At 44.1% G+C, this 17,085-nt stretch overlaps 1 protein-coding gene across 1 annotated transcript in view; it reads right to left on the bottom strand.

Moving 5' to 3' along the window:
- FGD3 (FYVE, RhoGEF and PH domain containing 3) overlaps window positions 1–17,085 on the bottom strand; it is a 187,288-nt gene that overhangs the window by 3,072 nt on the left and 167,131 nt on the right. Inside the window, exons 17-18 of the mRNA XM_024223450.3 lie at window positions 13,652–13,804; window positions 6,613–6,753 (exon numbers count right to left, since the gene is read on the bottom strand). Of these exons, the coding sequence (XP_024079218.2) occupies window positions 6,613–6,753; window positions 13,652–13,804 (294 nt within the window). The remainder of the gene's footprint in view (window positions 1–6,612; window positions 6,754–13,651; window positions 13,805–17,085) is intronic.

Here is a 17,085-nt window from a genome sequence, read left to right as displayed (position 1 = left end):
TATCCTGACATAAGCATGTTTATAAGGGAATCTCAGCGCTGGAACCAAGGGATGGATCATATGATTTGGGGTGATCTTAAAAGTTTAACAGGAATTCAAATTCCTGTAGCATCTCATGCAGTCAATGTATGTGAGCAATAAATACAGAGTACAACTCATTTTATTAAATTAGCATGTGAAGCCTGATTTGCATACCAATAGTATTATACTAGCAAGATTTCCTTCAACTTGAGTTTGGTTTTGTAAAGCTGAAGTTAACCTCTTCATTGAACATGCCGGCTCAATTCTCTAGGCCAGCCAAGAGGGGGTGGAGAGAAGAACAAAGTGGCTCTGCAGCTTCCAGTTCTCACATGGCTCAGCACTAGGCTGGTCTTCCAAAGCTGATTAGAACAGTGTGAATGCTACTGTAAACTGCACCAACAGGGAATCATCAGAGAATTGGGACACCCCAGCCATGGCTATAACTGCAGAGTGGCAACGAAAGAGCTGTCACAATGGCTCTACGCCACCTAAGAACTCATCTTCATAGTGAGTATCTTCCAATGGGCAGGTCCATCTGCATTAGGGTAGCACTGCACTGGGAGACAGCTGTGAAATGGCAGTAAAAGACCGAAGTATCTGGTTCTGATTTTAGATACAGTGTTATTGTGAAATATCAATCCAGGGAAAATGTCTAGACACTGACACCTAAGCTGTACCTATACAACAATGCACCCGATGCATTTGTATGCACAAACTGAGCATATACATTGGTGCGTACGGGCCTGGTTGAAGCAAGCAAATGCAAGATTTGTGGGTGTAATATAAGCACATTCATTTCCGCAGGAGTGAAGAAGTGCCAAACTCAAGCCCCAGGTCTGCTTCATTGATCTTGTAGTTAACATTTAAGAAAATAAGGATTAAATATTTATCATGATTAAACTGAAGGTCACTGACAGCACTGGAAAATTCTCTCTTTTGCAGTCTGGAAGTACAGTGTAAGAATAAATTGATGTTTGGGCTGTATCTGCTATTCCTGCACAATACTAACAGACACGTTTAACGTTAACAGTGCATATATCTTTTTTTTTTCTTAATTTGACCAGTTTGTTTCTTCTCAAAGTAGATTTGTTTTGTGTGTGTGTGTGTATTTTTGTATATAAACTTCTGTGTGGCCCAAGGTTGTGGACACTATTGAAACAAAAGGAAGGGAATTTGGGTTACCTTTGTGTAGCTGCAACACTAATCTATAAGGAGCTAGTCCTGCCAGTTGACTGCTGGAATGGAAGTCAGTGGAAATGGAGGGCACTCAGCACCTTGTAGAATCAGGCCCTTACTTGAGGGCACATATATTCTTCAGGATTCTTGCACTTAGTATTATCCCATCATTTCTAGGTGTGCACCACTTGCATCCTTCCTGTTTAAGTTTTAAATTGAGCGTTAAGTGGAGCCTAGGCCTTGCCATGCTGGCCATCTGCACAGTGGTGCATTTCACATTCCATTTGTAAACATCTACTGGATTTGGCCTGCTGTGTACTGTGACATTTATGTAAGGAATGCTTTGGATTACATGGTAGCAATAAATTATCAAATCGAACTACCCACATGCAAAAGAGAATTCTCTCTCAAGGCTTTACCCTAGCAAAATGATAGATAAAGCTGTGTTAAACTAAAATCAAACGGGTATTGAGCATTCTCACTAATCACACGCAGCATGCGCCCTTTTGGTGTTACTGTCTATCATCTGTAGGATTCTAATAATTTGAACATTAACCGTAGGTTTATTTGTTGTTTTTAACATTATGGCATTGGTGATTACAACATGCAGGACTTGGGATTTCAAGCAAATAGCTCAAGTCCAGTTCCTAGTGGGGGTCTCTCAGTGAGTGAGCACCATTTCAGGTCCTCTGAATACACCTGCATAGCTCCCATTAATGCTAATAGGAGTTACATATAAATAGAGGGAAAATAAACCATTGGTTGCAATAATGAACAATAATAGAAATAAAGATTCCTAATGAGGAGTTTTCTCTATTGGGTCTCCCCCCCCCCCACACTTTTGTAGAGTCTCAGAGCCTTGAAGATTTCCCTACTTTTCCCCCTACTAGCTCTCTATGCACCTAGGGACTGATCCCAAACCCACGGAAGTGAATGGAAAGACTCCCGTTGGCCTCAGAGGGTTCTGGATCAGACCCTTACTTAGGGCCTTGCACTGTGGCAACCATGAACAAGGATTGGACGTAATTCTCTCTGGAGCTAGGTAATGGTGCTCCCAACATGACCAGAAAAGTCACTGATGAGCAGCAAAAGCTGTTTCCCCCCTGCGGGCTCAAGCAACTGCCCCAGCTGCTTCTATCTTATTTTCTAGGTGCAGTGAGTGTTTATTTTCATGCTGGATGAAAGAGTCATGGTAGGAATTTTTGAAAAAAGGTTTATTTCTAGCCCAGGCCTGATGTAAACAGTCACACCAGTTCTCACTATCCTGGAATTATCCTCAGTATCCCAACTTCTTCAGCTGTCAGAGCTGAATCAAGCTCAGTGTCACCTCAACCCTCTCCTTCCCATGTAGTTAAGTTAGAGTACCTCATACTTTGGGGTCAGTTCTGTTGACTACAGTCCAACAGAGCCTGCATGAGCAGCCCCAAGCTCATTCAGCATCTCTCCAGAAGCTTAGAAAGGAGACATACACACTCATAAAACTTGTTTTAGTTCTCTGAAGCTTGAAGTAGTGTCTTTGCTTAAAAGGCTCCCCCAAACTACCCTATGCCTCTTCCAAACCTTACACACTTCCACTCAGATAAAAATGGTTTGTACTACGTGGACTTCAATGCCAGAACAGATACACTTTGCCTGATATTCATGCACCAAACAAACGATGTGATATTCACCCCCATGCAGAGATCCCTACTTTGATAGCTTAAAAGTGGGACTTAAATGGTGCACAGGCCCGGCTTTGGCCTTCCATACAGGTGTGAATTACACCCTCATTGAACAAACAACAGAAGCAAAGGAGCAGTTTTCCTGAATCTCACATTATTCCGGACTAAAAATTTTGTTTTTATTTGTATCTGGATTTTTGTCTCAGCTGTATAAGGTGGAGGCCACAAGATAAAAACACTCAGACACCAGAAAGGAGTTTACTTTGTGGATATCTGCCAAGAGTTCCAGACTGTCAGCACTTGGAATTATTCCTCCTTCCCCAAGAGTTAATTTTTCATTGTTTTAAATGATCCTGCAGCTTCCACACAGGCATATCTCGTATGCACTGACCATGGTTTCCCCTGGTCTCTGCTACAGGAGTTTTAATGCCAATGTAGGCAATGTCATCCCAGTAAGGCACCCGCCTCTTTAGATGCTGAAATGCCTCCTTGACATACCTGCAACAAAATTATTTTCAGTGGAGATTCTGCTCGTTCTCTTCACTAATGATAAACTCTATATTTAGAATCTCCATAAGAATACTTTGCTGACACAAATTCTAACCAGGACAAGTCTTGCTTTCCTAGATAGCCAAGGTTTCTCTCTGGAGGGCTATATATCTTATTCAGCAGCTAGGGCCAAGGATAATATATATCAGGAATTTGAGGGGGTGCCTCCTATAGTCCTAAATGTTTAAAAGGCACTTACAAACTGTGAAGTCATTTAATTTGGGGGGCACCACTGCTAATCTCATGCCTTGTTATTTCTGTATACTATAAGCAGCAATACCACAAAGGAGATTTATGAGGTATGGGATGGGAGTGTTATACAAAATGGATTGATATCTAAAACACTAGTGATGCCCAGGAAAATAACATTTAAGAATGGAATCTATTAATCTGAATTGGAGAGCTTTTATTTATTTATTATTATTATCAGAAAGTGTAAGTACATGGTATTATATGTCAATTGGAATTATACTGAACATTTGGATTATATGAGGGAATGCGGAATAGATTGCTCTGTAATTGTTTCCCTTCAGTTTGCCATACATGGTGGGAAGCACATAAAGGGGTGGGTGGGGGGGAATGCTATCTTGAAATAAGGGCTCATTTTCATTGTTATGGTTCCAGCCAGCAATTTGATTTCTGATAGTAAATCTACAGTTCTTGTTACTGAATGTGAGCTGGATTAACCTTGCCCTGTATGGGATTTGCTGGGAGGTGATTTATCCTATATTTGTAATAGTCAGAAGCCTTTGGATTTAATGAATGTTCTATAAAGTCATCCAACTAATGCTTAGTGTCAAAGGTACCCCCTTCCCCAGAATAGGCTCAAGTTCAAGTGTGGCAGGGCAACGAGGAAAGAATATAATGCCTTTGATTGTGTAGAAATTCCCCCAGTCTCCAGGCATTGGTTTCATTTCCCCAACCCATGTATGTTGAAAAGTTTTGCATGTTACAGCTGTTTCTCTTCTGCTGTGCATCCAATGGAACTGGTTTGTCTTATGTGAGTTATTAGTGCTGTGCTGAGACACTGGATTGCGTGATCAGAGTTAGAGAGAGAAAGCCTTTTCCCAAGTCACATTGTGGGAGTGGAGTTGCTCTGCAGCAAATGCTGCAGCCTCCGGTTTGCAGTATGCCCTGGAAATGATGTACCCTGCCTCTGAGCAGAAAAGGTCAATAGATCTGCAGCTCTGCCCCCAAGCCCCTCTGTGCACTGGGGTACATGCAGATACCGAAGACAACAGAGTTATGCAGCACACAGGGACTTTTTGTGGGAGGTCCCTGCATCCCACTCAATCTTGCAGAGGGGAAATACATTCATTCTGCTGCGGTCAGGGCACCCTACACCTGCAAAGGGAAGGGGGCAATACCTGTCCCAAATAGGGGATTTAGTTCATATTGAACACTATAACATATGATGTCCCCTGAGGGTGAAATTCACTCTGTGGAGAGAAATTCATCACATAAGGCCTATGTTCCACTTAAACTGAGTTTAAATGGGACTCAAGTGATGCACAGGAATCGTGCTGGTCCTCTGCACTGGATGAATTTCACCTCAATTGTCTCATTTTTATGGAAAACAATATTTTCTACACTATTTTAAAAACAACTTCTACCCGAAACAGACTCCAGGTGAGATCTAAAGATTAGGTTTTGCTGTATTCATTTAAGTCTCATGTCCAAGGTGATTTCTTTTTTCAAACTGATAATTTCAGCCATGCAGGCCCTAGTGCTAGAATGGAAATATGGCAACTGGGTGCCTATAAAATGGTTTGGAAGGCTACCCTGTTCCATAGTTTGAGTTCCAGCTGAAGCAAAGCCAATATCATATACACATATCCTTCAATTCAAGTTTCCAGCTTCCTAAATATTACACATAAAACCACTACAAAAAGTGAGCTTAAAAATCTATTCTAATAGGACCTGAATAGAATGCATGTCTTTGAGGGTGAGGTACACATATTTACACTTGTTACATGGAAGCTTTATTTTCCTATAGTTCTACAACACATGGATAACACAGAGTCACAATAACTAAGGAAAATAAAGCACTCACAGTACATCACCCATAAAAGATACGTTCTCATTTACTGTCTGATAAATTGGTGCCAATCAAAAGTAAATCCACTGACATCTCTGGAGTGGCATGGTGGTAACAAAGAGCTGAATTTGGCCCAAATTCTCCCCCCAAACACAGATTAAAACAAGACCACTGGCACATAACAATAAATGAGATGTGGAGCTGTGGTACTACAGCTAAATCTGAAGGACCTCTACTTTCAGCATGGTCATTCTACTTTTCCAACAATAATGGAGGGTTTGATGGGGGGAGGGATAGCTCAGTGGTTTGAGCATTGGCCTGCTAAACCCAGGGTTGTGAGTTCAATCCTTGAGGGGGCCACTTGGGGATCTGGGGCAAAAATCAGTACTTGGTCCTGCTAGTGAAGGCAGGGGGCTGGACTCGATGACCTTTCAAGGTCCCTTCCAGTTCTAGGAGATAGAGATATCCTATTATATTATTATTATATATTATCTTACATTTAGTCTGAGTACCTTTTCAAACAAATTTTAACTTTTGTTTTAAAAAACGTACATTGTATAAGCAAGCACCTAACTTACCACAGTGTATTCCCCCAATCATTTTCAAAGAAACAATTTTAAAAAAAATAACATCAGCCCTAGAGCAGATGCTGTTAAGACATATGGCTTTCATTTCACAGAGTTCACTTCACCCACCCTGCAGAACATCTGAATTTGTGTAAATCCATCTCACTTTAACCCAGCATTGGAATAGCATTAATCAAAAAAGGATTAAAGCAACACCAACCTATCAGAACCACTTTGATGTATTTTCTAGGTCCAGATAACAGGTCATTAACTCTTTGAGTATTTATTTTGAAAATATGCCTTTCTGAAACCTTAGGAAAATAAATATTAACTGAAATAATTATCATTGATTTATCCTTCTTTTGTGCTACATTTTTTAGAAAGAGATATGAGGCTAGACATTTTGCTTAAAATCTCATAAGCTCCATCTCCAGATAAGAAGGAAATTTGAAATCTCTGAGGCTTTGTGCTAAATTCAGACTGCCAAGTTAATTTCTGTTGTTGAAAGTAAGCCAAATCCTTTGTCCTATTTCTCAGATTGACATACTTAAACTTATGCTTCTAGCTGCGGATATCACTCAGCAATAATGTCACTTTTTACCTGACTTCCTCCATGCAGATACAAGACAAGAGGTTCAGTCTTGGGGATGGTGACACACATTTTGCACCAAGTCTTCCCTTTGTCTAGGAACAGGAGGCGGCTGCTGAAAAGGGTGTTTTCAGCGGCCAAAAAGTTTGGTTTCTGTAAAAAGAAAGTAGGAGTTGCTTAGATGGATGCTTATGTGGTCAGGATACTTACAATTATACATTAAGTACAATATTTAGTCATACACAGCCAAGTGATTCAGAAGGGCAAATGCTGAGTAGTTCCTACCTGTACAAGAGTTTAATTATCATAATGTATCATCAAGATATAGTATGCTCCTAGGTACTTAGAGGTAGGTGCTGAACTATTGTTCTCAATGACTGGGGAGTTAAAATTCCACCTCCACAGTGTAATTTGAGAAAGGCAATTAAGATGACACAGCTTGTTTCTTGCTTAGCACAAGTATGCTGGGAGGAGATTTAAAATTAATGAAAAAGGTGTTTCGGCACAAGTGAACTCCATCAGAAAGGCACAGAGCAGCTGCAAGGATGTGTAAGAGCTCTGGGTTTACTATCAAGTACACCTCTACCCGGATATAACGCGACCCGATATAACATGAATTCGGATATAACGCGGTAAAGCAGTGCTCTGGGGGGCCGGGGCTGCGCACTCCGGCGGATCAAAGCAAGATCGATGTAATGCGGTTTCACCTATAACGCAGTAAGATGTTTTGGCTCCCGAGCACAGCATTATATCGAGGTAGAGGTGTAGTTCCTTTTACACCAGTGTTAAGACAGTACGAGACTATGACTGAGGCATATGTGGCCCAGGGACCTCTTACTGCCAAGCAGCAGAGGGCATAAGGGATACACACTATGGTTTACAGCAATCACCTGGGTCAGGTATCTACATACTGGTTTGCCAAAGGGTGGCACATAAGGTCTCTTCCAAGAGCCAGAAGTTTACTGGTCATCATAATCATAGTGAAATGTATGGATGGATGATATTTATGGAGTTATGTACCTGCACTGAAAACTATGTTCTTAAGGTACAAGAGTTAAGACAGGTCACCAAAAGGTGTTAACCAATTCTGTTCAGGCAGGGGATAGTAGACACTTCTCTCTCTGGCTGGTCACCGTGTGTCTCACAATGTAAGTCTATTTGCATTACTGAGCAATGAAGAGAATTGAATTCACATGAGAGAAGAACTGCAGAAAAAGCCCCAGCAGGGGGTGGCATCCTGTTTATGAGTGAAGAGGATGAATTTGGGGGGTATAACTGGGGGTCCTGAGGTACACCCGGGATCCTTCATCAAGGAGATGAACTGTCAGCATGTTCTGTCTTATGAAAGGAGGGTCACAGCCAACCCGCCTGGAAAACACTGCGGAGACTTTGGGTGAGCTACATTTCATTCAGCAAGACAGTATCTCGTTAATTACGATTAGGTTATAAAAGGCATGTTACAATTTTATTTTACATGTAACCATTTGTTTCAAATACCTTTACTTGCTATCATTTGAATCTCTATTCTCTTGTTCTTGTTTTCACTGTAAACATATCTAAGTGCTGTGTGTTAAGTGGGCCAGTGATCCTGAGGTGAAATTGGTAAGCTGGTGTGTACTGTTCCTTTGGGAGCAACAAGTCTGAATTCTGCGAGTGTTTAGTGGACCAGTGGCTGGACATTTCAGCAGGATGCTAGGAAGGCTTGAGGGTTGGAACACACCTATATCACCAAGCTGTAGAGAGACTGAGGCCTGCACAGGCCTGGAGAGGTGTGCTTATGTTGCCTGTGGAGCTGGGGAGCTGACCCCTGGTAGGAACAGACAGAACTTCCCTCATGTTAAGGGCAAGTGGTAACAAGGTGCCTCACAGCCCTGGGTACCCCCCAAGGCGTGTCACAGCATACTGATCATTAACACGCAAAAATTCTGCTGTCCCCTCCCCCCCAGGCATAATGGCTTTCCAGTACCTGTACCTCAGGATACCATCCTTCCATACTCCTCAAACTCAGAAATCCATCTGCACCAGCCTTGTTCACCACACTATTAGTTGTGGTTCTTTTTCGACTGATGGTCCCTATGTATATTCCACATGTGAATGCACATGCACACCATGCGCCTGAGTCCAGAAGCATTTCTTAGCAGTGTCCGTTGACCCGCACGTGTGTAGTGCATCCCTTCATGCTCCTGGCTGAGGGTATAATAGGTAGTGTGGATTCACGCCTCCCCAGTTCCCTCTTACCGCTGCATGAACTGAGTCAGAACTCCTATTCCTTCGCACTCTTCGTTTTCTAAGAGAGTGATCTACCTTTCATTTGGTGTAGATAGTTGTAGATTGTCTTTCTAGTGTAGGCAGATAAGTTAGTTTAGTTAAATTTAGTTAGTGTAGTTTCTTTCCCTGTTTGGGGACTGTCCAACCTCCCCCAGGGGACTATGCCCGAGATTCTGGGATTTAAAAACTGTGTTTCCTGCCCACGCTCATTCTTGGTGAGTGACAAGCACCAGTGGTGCCTCTGCTGCCTGGACCAGGCACACATCACAGTGCGCTGCTCCAATTGCATGTCCTTCCTGTCCTGAACCCGGGAAGCTCCAGAGCTCTGCTTCCTGAAGAACTTGATGGAGGAATCTCTGAGACTAAGGGCGCACTCGGATCTGGGACCGGCGGACCCCCCTGTACAGTGACTGTCACTGATGCTGAGTGCCCCTCACAGCACCTTGCACGCCCCAGAACCATCAGTATCGAAAGCCAAGGACAAGTCCCGGCATGAGAGTAAAAAACATTCTCATGGGCACAAAAGCAGATCCCTGCTGTGGACTGCTCCCAAGTGCAGCATTTCCTCCCCAAGCTGGGCCGGGTCAGGTAAGATGTCACGAGCGGATCTGGCTGGACCAGTGCCCAAGCTTCCCCGTGAGGAGGGTAAGACCAGACGACCATCGCCAGTTCCAGGACTTGCTCCAGGGGATAGAGGCAGACCTGGTTATCCCATTGGAGGAGGTTCAGGACCCCTAACACCAGCTCCTGGACATCCTCCAACCCCATGGGCCCTCTTGGGGTAGCTCTACCCATTAACAATGCCATCCTCCAACCAGCATGGGCAGGATGGCACAGTTCTGCTTCCTGTGCCCCCAAACCTAAGAGGGCAGAGAAGAGGCATTTCGTACCTGCTAAAGGGCGGATTTTCTTTTTACACATCCACCCCCCAGCTCCCTGGTTGTCCACGTGGCAGCATAGCAGGCATGCCAGCACTCGCAGAAGTCTACTCCTCTGGACAGGGTGGCAACGAGGATGGACCTGCTAGGCAGGAAGGCATATTCTTCAGTGGGAGTACAGTTCCAGATTGCAAACTACCAGGCTCTGCTAGCCAACTACACCAGGCTAGCAGAGTTCAGGGACAAGCTGCTGCCAGAGCAACAGCAACAATTCCAGGCACTGGTAAACGAAGGACGACTGGTCGCCAAGGTGGGCCTCCAGGCCGCTGTGGACGCGGCCAACATGTCCTGTCACTCTCTATCGACCGGTGTTATGCGCTGGGACTTGTGGCTACACAATCATCCCGCTTCCCCAGGGAGATCCAAATCGAGAACCTGCCCTTTGACAAGAACAAATTGTTCCACAAGAAGATGGACGATTCCCTCCACTTAAGGTTTCCAGAGCCATGCTACGGTCCCTCGGTATATATACCCCATCCCCAAGATGCAGGCATCAGAGGCAAACATTCTGCCTGCGCCCCTACACTCCTTATCCGGCTACCTACCAATGTCAGCAGGAACCCCCATGTCAGCGACCCGGATCTCAAGGACCACGCTTCCCACCACAACCATATCCCCAACCCTCTCCCAGCGACAAAACCTCAGTTTTGACATGCAGGTTGAGACCCACTAACCTCCCGCGATGCCACCTGAGGCGCCCCATATCGTTTTGGGGGAGCCATCTTGCCCTGTTTGCCCACAATTGAGGCAAGACCACCACGGATACCCCTATGGGACCTTAATCTTGTTCTCTCTGCCTTCACGAAGCCACCCTTTGAATTGCTGGCATCACGCTCCCTCTCCCACCTCTCAATGAAAGTGACATTCTTGGCAGCCATTACCTCATCCAGACTGGGCAACGAATAGAAGCCACAATGGTGGACCACCCCCTCCCCAGATATCGCACAAGCACAAAGTATCCTTGTGGCTCCACCCCAAATTCATCCCAAAAGTGGTGTCGGAATTCCAACTAAATTAGAGCATCGACCCGCTGGTTTTCCACCCCAAACCACATGCTTCCCCACTAACAGAGCCTTGCATGCCCTTCGACATCTGCCGTGCACTGGCATTCTGCCTACACAGGACTCCACCCTTTTACACATCGCTTTAATTATTTGTGACTGTCGCCGAACAGTCCTTTTGTCTGAACGCATCTCCAAACGGGTATCAGGGTGCAGCTATGAATGCTACACCAATCCAATGCACCCCCACCTGATAAAGTCACGGCGGACTCTACGCAAGCAAAAGCTGTCACATTGGCCTAACGGATGCGTCCTGGCAAGACATCTGTCGCGCGGCAACGTAGCTTTCCGTCCGCACGTTCACGATGCGCTATGCCATTGCGCAAGTGGCTGCTACAGAAGCCACTGTAGGCCAGGCTGTACTGCAGATTGCACTTCCATTGGCATTCTTGCACCCACCTCCACACTGACCACTGCGTGCGAGTCACCCACCCACGTGTGGAATACACACAGGGGCCCATCACTCAAAGAAGAAGCGGTTACTTACCTGTAACTGGAGATGCTTCGAGATGTATTCAACGACCCGCCCTCCATACCCTCTGCTTCAGACTGGATTCCATGATGGTAAGAGGGAGACTGGAGAGGTTATCGACCTGCACTACTTATTATACCCTCAGCTGGGATTACAAGGGGATGCACTACACATGTGCGGGTCAACGGACACTGCTAAGAAACACTTCTGGACTCAGAGGCATAGCGCGCATGCGCACCCATATGTGGAATACAGATGGGATCACACATCTCAGAGAACCTCCAGTTACAGGTAAGTAACCTCTTCCTATTTGGTTTGTTTGTAGGAGGTCATTTGGTAAAGGAGGGCTGGAAAGCTGACACTATTCCATGGTTCACCACTTAGCCTGCTTCACCATAGATAGGCACCAAGATGCACAATCTTCCCTCTTGTAGGAAGTGCACAAGACATTCTATCCACCGCATACATCCTTTACTCTAGTGTAGACTAGGCAAATGTCTTGATTTGAGTGGGGGGAAAAAAATCAACCAACAAGAACATCCAGAAGGATAGAGTTAAGAAAATGCAGTATTTTTACTGCTGCTCTTTGGACTGCATTATAGCCTGTGTTTAGAAACCCATTTTTTTCCAACATTATAATTAGCAGAGACTCTAGTATATGAATGGGAGGAAATATGATGAACCATACCCCAAGGCCGTGTGACAAAAGGAAGAAAAAAGGCTTTTTGTGACTGAAAAAATGTCTATACTGTATTGGCCTTTCCAGCGGAAAAAATCTCTAGAGGATTTTTGGCATCTGTAATAGCACTTGTGAAGTGGCAAGCTCTCAAGTTGTTATTAAGCTCATTAACAAAGTTTTATGTAAAAAAGGAAGGGAAGAAACAGACTTGCTCAAATATTTCTCTTTTGTGCACTTGCCACCTTTCTTGCATTTTACCTGATCCTTTGAAGACTTAGCACAGAGCTAAAAGTCTGAGCATGTGAATGAAAACTACTCCATTTCTTGGATTTTTACAGGAAGTAATCTGTTCTCTGAAGTAAAGCCTTGGGTCACATTTCACTGGCTTTTAAATAGCTTCCTGACTTTTAGGATTAGCAGAATTCTCTGCTGTTTAGGTGCAAGCTTTAACTTTCTTGGCAGATAGTTCTGCTGAAATGGCATTGATAGGTTATTGTGACATACTGCATGCAATACTGGGGCATACTCAGTTTTATTCTTGGGCTGTAATCACAGGTGCATGGTATAAGAGAGACTTTGCAGCTTGAAGATATCAAGCCACAGGGCCAGATACTTCATTGTGCCTTGCAGAAGACACAGTTCAGGAAGGGAGCGTGCACCTATGACTTTACCCCACTTTGCACCTCTAGGATTTGGGACCAAGATGGGAGTACAAAGTTGAGGTCAAGCACCTAGACAACAGAGAATTCCATTAATCAGAAAAGTCAAGAAACTGCTCTCACTTCTGGGAGCTGCCCCCGCTGCTCTGCAGCCAGAACAGCCAAAGCTCAAAGCACTGTGATCATGTTTCCTCCCATCCCCACCACACACCTAAACACACCTCTGTGCTACGGCATATGGTCATTTGCACCAGCTCCAGGTCATCCAATGCAGGCAGTATTCCTTGAGGGACAGTTAAACACAAATGACACCTCCGCTCCCAGCACCATGCCTTTAGCACAAGATCATCCTCATGTCTTGGTGGAGCATGAAGTAGAGCACAGCTCTGGGCGAGTGCTGTGTGTGCGCTCTTCTCACTCAGTCTGCCCCAAACAGAAAGGTTGCAAAGACAGTGGCCATCCCACTCTACTACTGCTTGATATGTCACACACAGGATTATTCATTCAAAAATGGCTTGGCGTGCCCTTGCATGAATCACTGTGAAAAATGGTCAATTGCACTGCCATTTTGTAGGAAAGTGAAATTTCAAGAACACAAAGCTTTCCAGAATGGGAACAAGAGACGTTACATGGAAACAGATCTGATGTCTGTACAAGTACACCTAGAGAAAGCTGGATAAGGTGCCACTCGTTTGAATGGAATGGAATGTCCCATGGGGGCTGAAATTTCCCTGCAAAACCAGTGTATCCCTGCATGAAAAGTACAAAACTCATGTTTGAAAATAGGATTCACAGTGTACGTCCATACAGCTCTACAAGCGCCAGTTTGTCAGGTGTATGTTGTGAGTGATAGCCTACTAAAATGGTGTAAGATCATGGAGAAAAGCACGCCGCAAGGGATTTAATAACAAATAAAATAACCAGCCTCTTCAGGCATCAAGCATGTTAAAAGCTTATTAGCAAGATAACTGTACCTCGACTGCAGTTTTTTTCTTTTGTTCTCCCATAGATTCAGCTCCTGTATTGCACGGGACTGCTGATGATAGCAGAAAACAGTCTTTACACACTCGATTGTGACGGCTGTTATCTGCAAGTGGCTTAAATTCAGAGCATTTTGCACAAATAACCTGTATCAGAAAGATAATACTTCATTCTTCAGCCACTATTAAAACAAAATCCCTGTTATTTACAACCACTTTGCTGCAGGTAAATTGCTGAAATAAAATCCTGCAAACTAATGCAAGGATGAGACAGATTGACAGACGTCCTGTAACTTACGTAGGTCAAGGTCTGAGATGGGACACCTCTCTTCCCTCAATCAGAAATGAAAGATTTTTTTGTCCTGTATTGTGTTTCCAACCATTCAGAAAGTGACTGACAGGTATCTGCTTTTCTGTTCCCATATAAAAGGTCTGAGTTATAATAGTCTTAAGTTTTCGGTGCCTAATGATCATGAGTGCCCAGCTTGAGATACCTTAAAGAGGCCTGATTTTTACAGTGGGTGGGAGGTGGTGCTTGGTGCTTAGCACTGTCTGAAAAATCAGGCCCCTTTGAGTTGTTTGGAGCTCAGCGTCCAAAAATTGAGTCACTTTTGAGAATTTAGGCCAATAAACTGTCCACTGCATATAATGATCTGCCTGATGCCACGTTGGGTTGGGAGGCAGTGATTTTATGGCTTTCAATTCTTTTTTCTGGTTTGGCCCAAATAAGCAATTAAACTTGACATGAAATCAGCGCTTGCGAAAAGTGCTGGATTTACAGCGCTGGAGACTCAACTCGTCTGTTTATCTGCACCGCTCCCCTGTACGACCCCAAGCAACGAACCTAACCACTCAACTCAAGGTACTGTCCTCCTCAAGAGGAAGAGGATAGTTCAGTCTATTGGAACGATGCACAGGAATACGGTGAGCACAGCTGTGTTTATGTGCCCATCCCTCCAGCAGGAGCAAAAAGCACCGACTTATTTCACGTAGCCCACTGAACAGCAAATGGCAGCAACTGTCATTCACTACTAATCTTGGCTGGGTTTGAATTCATGAGCTGGGACCACCACTGTCCCAAGCTCCCAGGGAGGCCAGTTAGGGGTTCTCTCAGTTGCTTGGCCATGGAGGACAGCTTTAATTATGCTGCTGGCATAAGGTCCCTTAGAGACTGAACACCAGTGGTGAATGGAGCATAATGGAGCCTTGCTCCATCGAACCGCCTTTCCTTCTCTTTCCTCCTAACACAACTTCTTCCCTCCCCACCCCTAATATGCCCCCTGCCTCCCCTCACCCCGGGCAGTGGAATTTCCAGCACAGGCGGTGGTGGAGTTGGGCAACAGGGCTGGTAAAGGAGATGGCACAGACAGCTTTGTGTCAGCAGAGATTCCCCCTGCAGAGTGAGGATACTTGTACAAACCTCTAGCTGCTTTAAGTTTTGGTGCAAGGTGAACCTGGCAAAGTGGAGGATATGGCCCCTTGTCTCCATATCCCATTACAGAGCAGTGAAGTCGGTTTTCAAATTTGCAGTCTCATGGTACTAACTGCAGTAGCAGAGCCACTATGGGGAAGGAGATCCACCCCCTTATGTGCATTATAAGAGCAGTCAGCAGGATTTAACTTCAAATCTCATTTTATTACACAACAAGAGTCTGAATGCTCTTCAGTCGCAATAGTACGCTCTCATATGTATGCCCACAAGATATGAATTACTACACAAAGCATTGCATTGCTCCAGTTCAGTGCACCGTATGCAAAGTATTGTATTGCTCCAGTTCAGTGCACTGAAATGCACAAACAAAAGCAAACTAACATTTTTTTAAATAGTCTTTGCTAGAGGCAAATTAACTCCTTTCATTTGCATTCTACTACCCGCACCAGAAAACACTGCACAACCAACAACTGTTTATTTAACATTAAATTATTAATAACTTAATTCTCATTATTTTTTTTGTCCATGGGGAGTTTTTTTGTTTGATTTATTTTAAAACTGAGCTTCGATGTAACAGTTTAAATACCAAAGAAAGTGTATTTATTTTAATAATTATTTTAAAAAACTCCAAAGATTCAAGATAGCTGACTCCAGAATAATAGTCTCTCTTCCACTGTAATAGTATTTGGATTCCTGAGATGAATGTTTTAGAAAGTGTGATGCTGTTGCAAAAAAAGCAAACATGATTCTGGATGTATTAACAGGTGTGTTGTGAGCAAGACACGAGAAGTCATTCTTCCGCTCTACTCAGGCCTCAGCTGGAGTATTGTGTCCAGTTCTGGGCACCGCATTTCAAGAAAGATGTAGAGAAATTGGAAAGGGTCCAGAGAAGAGCAACAAGAATGATTAAAGGTCTTGAGAACATGACCTATGAAGGAAGGCTGAAGGCATTGGGTTTGTTTAGTTTGGAAAAGAGAAGACTGAGAGGGGACATGATAGCAGTTTTCCGGTATCTAAAAGGGTGTCATAAGGAGGAGGGAGAAAACTTGTTCACCTTAGCCTCTAAGGATAGAACAAGAAGCAATGGGCTTAAACTGCAGCAAGGGAGGTTTAGGTTGGACATTAGGAAAAAGTTCCTAACTGTCAGGGTGGTTAAACACTGGAATAAATTGCCTAGGGAGGTTGTGGAATCTACATCTCTGGAGATATTTAAGAGTAGGTTAGATAAATGTCTATCAGGGATGGTCTAGACAGTATTTGGTCCTGCCATGCGGGCAGGGGACTGGACTCGATGATCTCTCGAGGTCCCTTCCAGTCCTAGAATCTATGAATCTATGAAAAGGATGGCTTTTAATATTCTTAGCTACACATTTTACCTGACTGTCTGTTCAGATCCAAATTTATCTCCATTCTACAAAAACTTGATATTATTTCACTAACTATTCTAAACTAGTTACACCAGGAACATGAAACCCTGAAACTGATATCCCAGAAGGAAAGTTTCAAGCCACAATAAGGCAGTCAACCTCATGTAATTTTGGGCTGGGATTTTCAGAAGAGCCTCAGAGAATCAGGTATCCAAAACCCACTGAGATTCAATTGGAGATGGGCACCTAATTCCCTTTGGCCCCTTTAAAATCCAGGCCTTAGGCTTCTAGCACCTGGATTTTTCATGTGCTGGATTCTCCAGGCTTTTCAAGCACAGAAGAACACCCTCTTTGGCCAAAAGCACCCTGATTTAGTTTTGCCACTGGGGAAATGCAACCCTTCACTTTAGCACTGAATATTGAGGGCCCCTGTAGCCTTCTGGTTGATCAAATCAATCAGGACAGCTGGAACTCATTACCCTAGCTACAAAATGGATGGTTTCCTCTCAGAAAAGGAGAAGGAAGAAGGCACTTGGAAGCCTGCAGCAAGAGGCTGCTGATAAAGATCTAGATGAGCTGTGTTACAGACTATTTATTCTGCTGTTGGTTAGTGGTAAGGGGTGCTAGTC

The sequence above is a fragment of the Terrapene carolina genome, unplaced genomic scaffold, assembly GCF_002925995.2.
Source record: "Terrapene carolina triunguis isolate 2854851 unplaced genomic scaffold, T_m_triunguis-2.0 Scaffold89, whole genome shotgun sequence".
Lineage (NCBI taxonomy): Eukaryota > Metazoa > Chordata > Testudines > Emydidae > Terrapene > Terrapene triunguis.
This window is presented reverse-complemented; position numbering and strand designations above follow the sequence as displayed.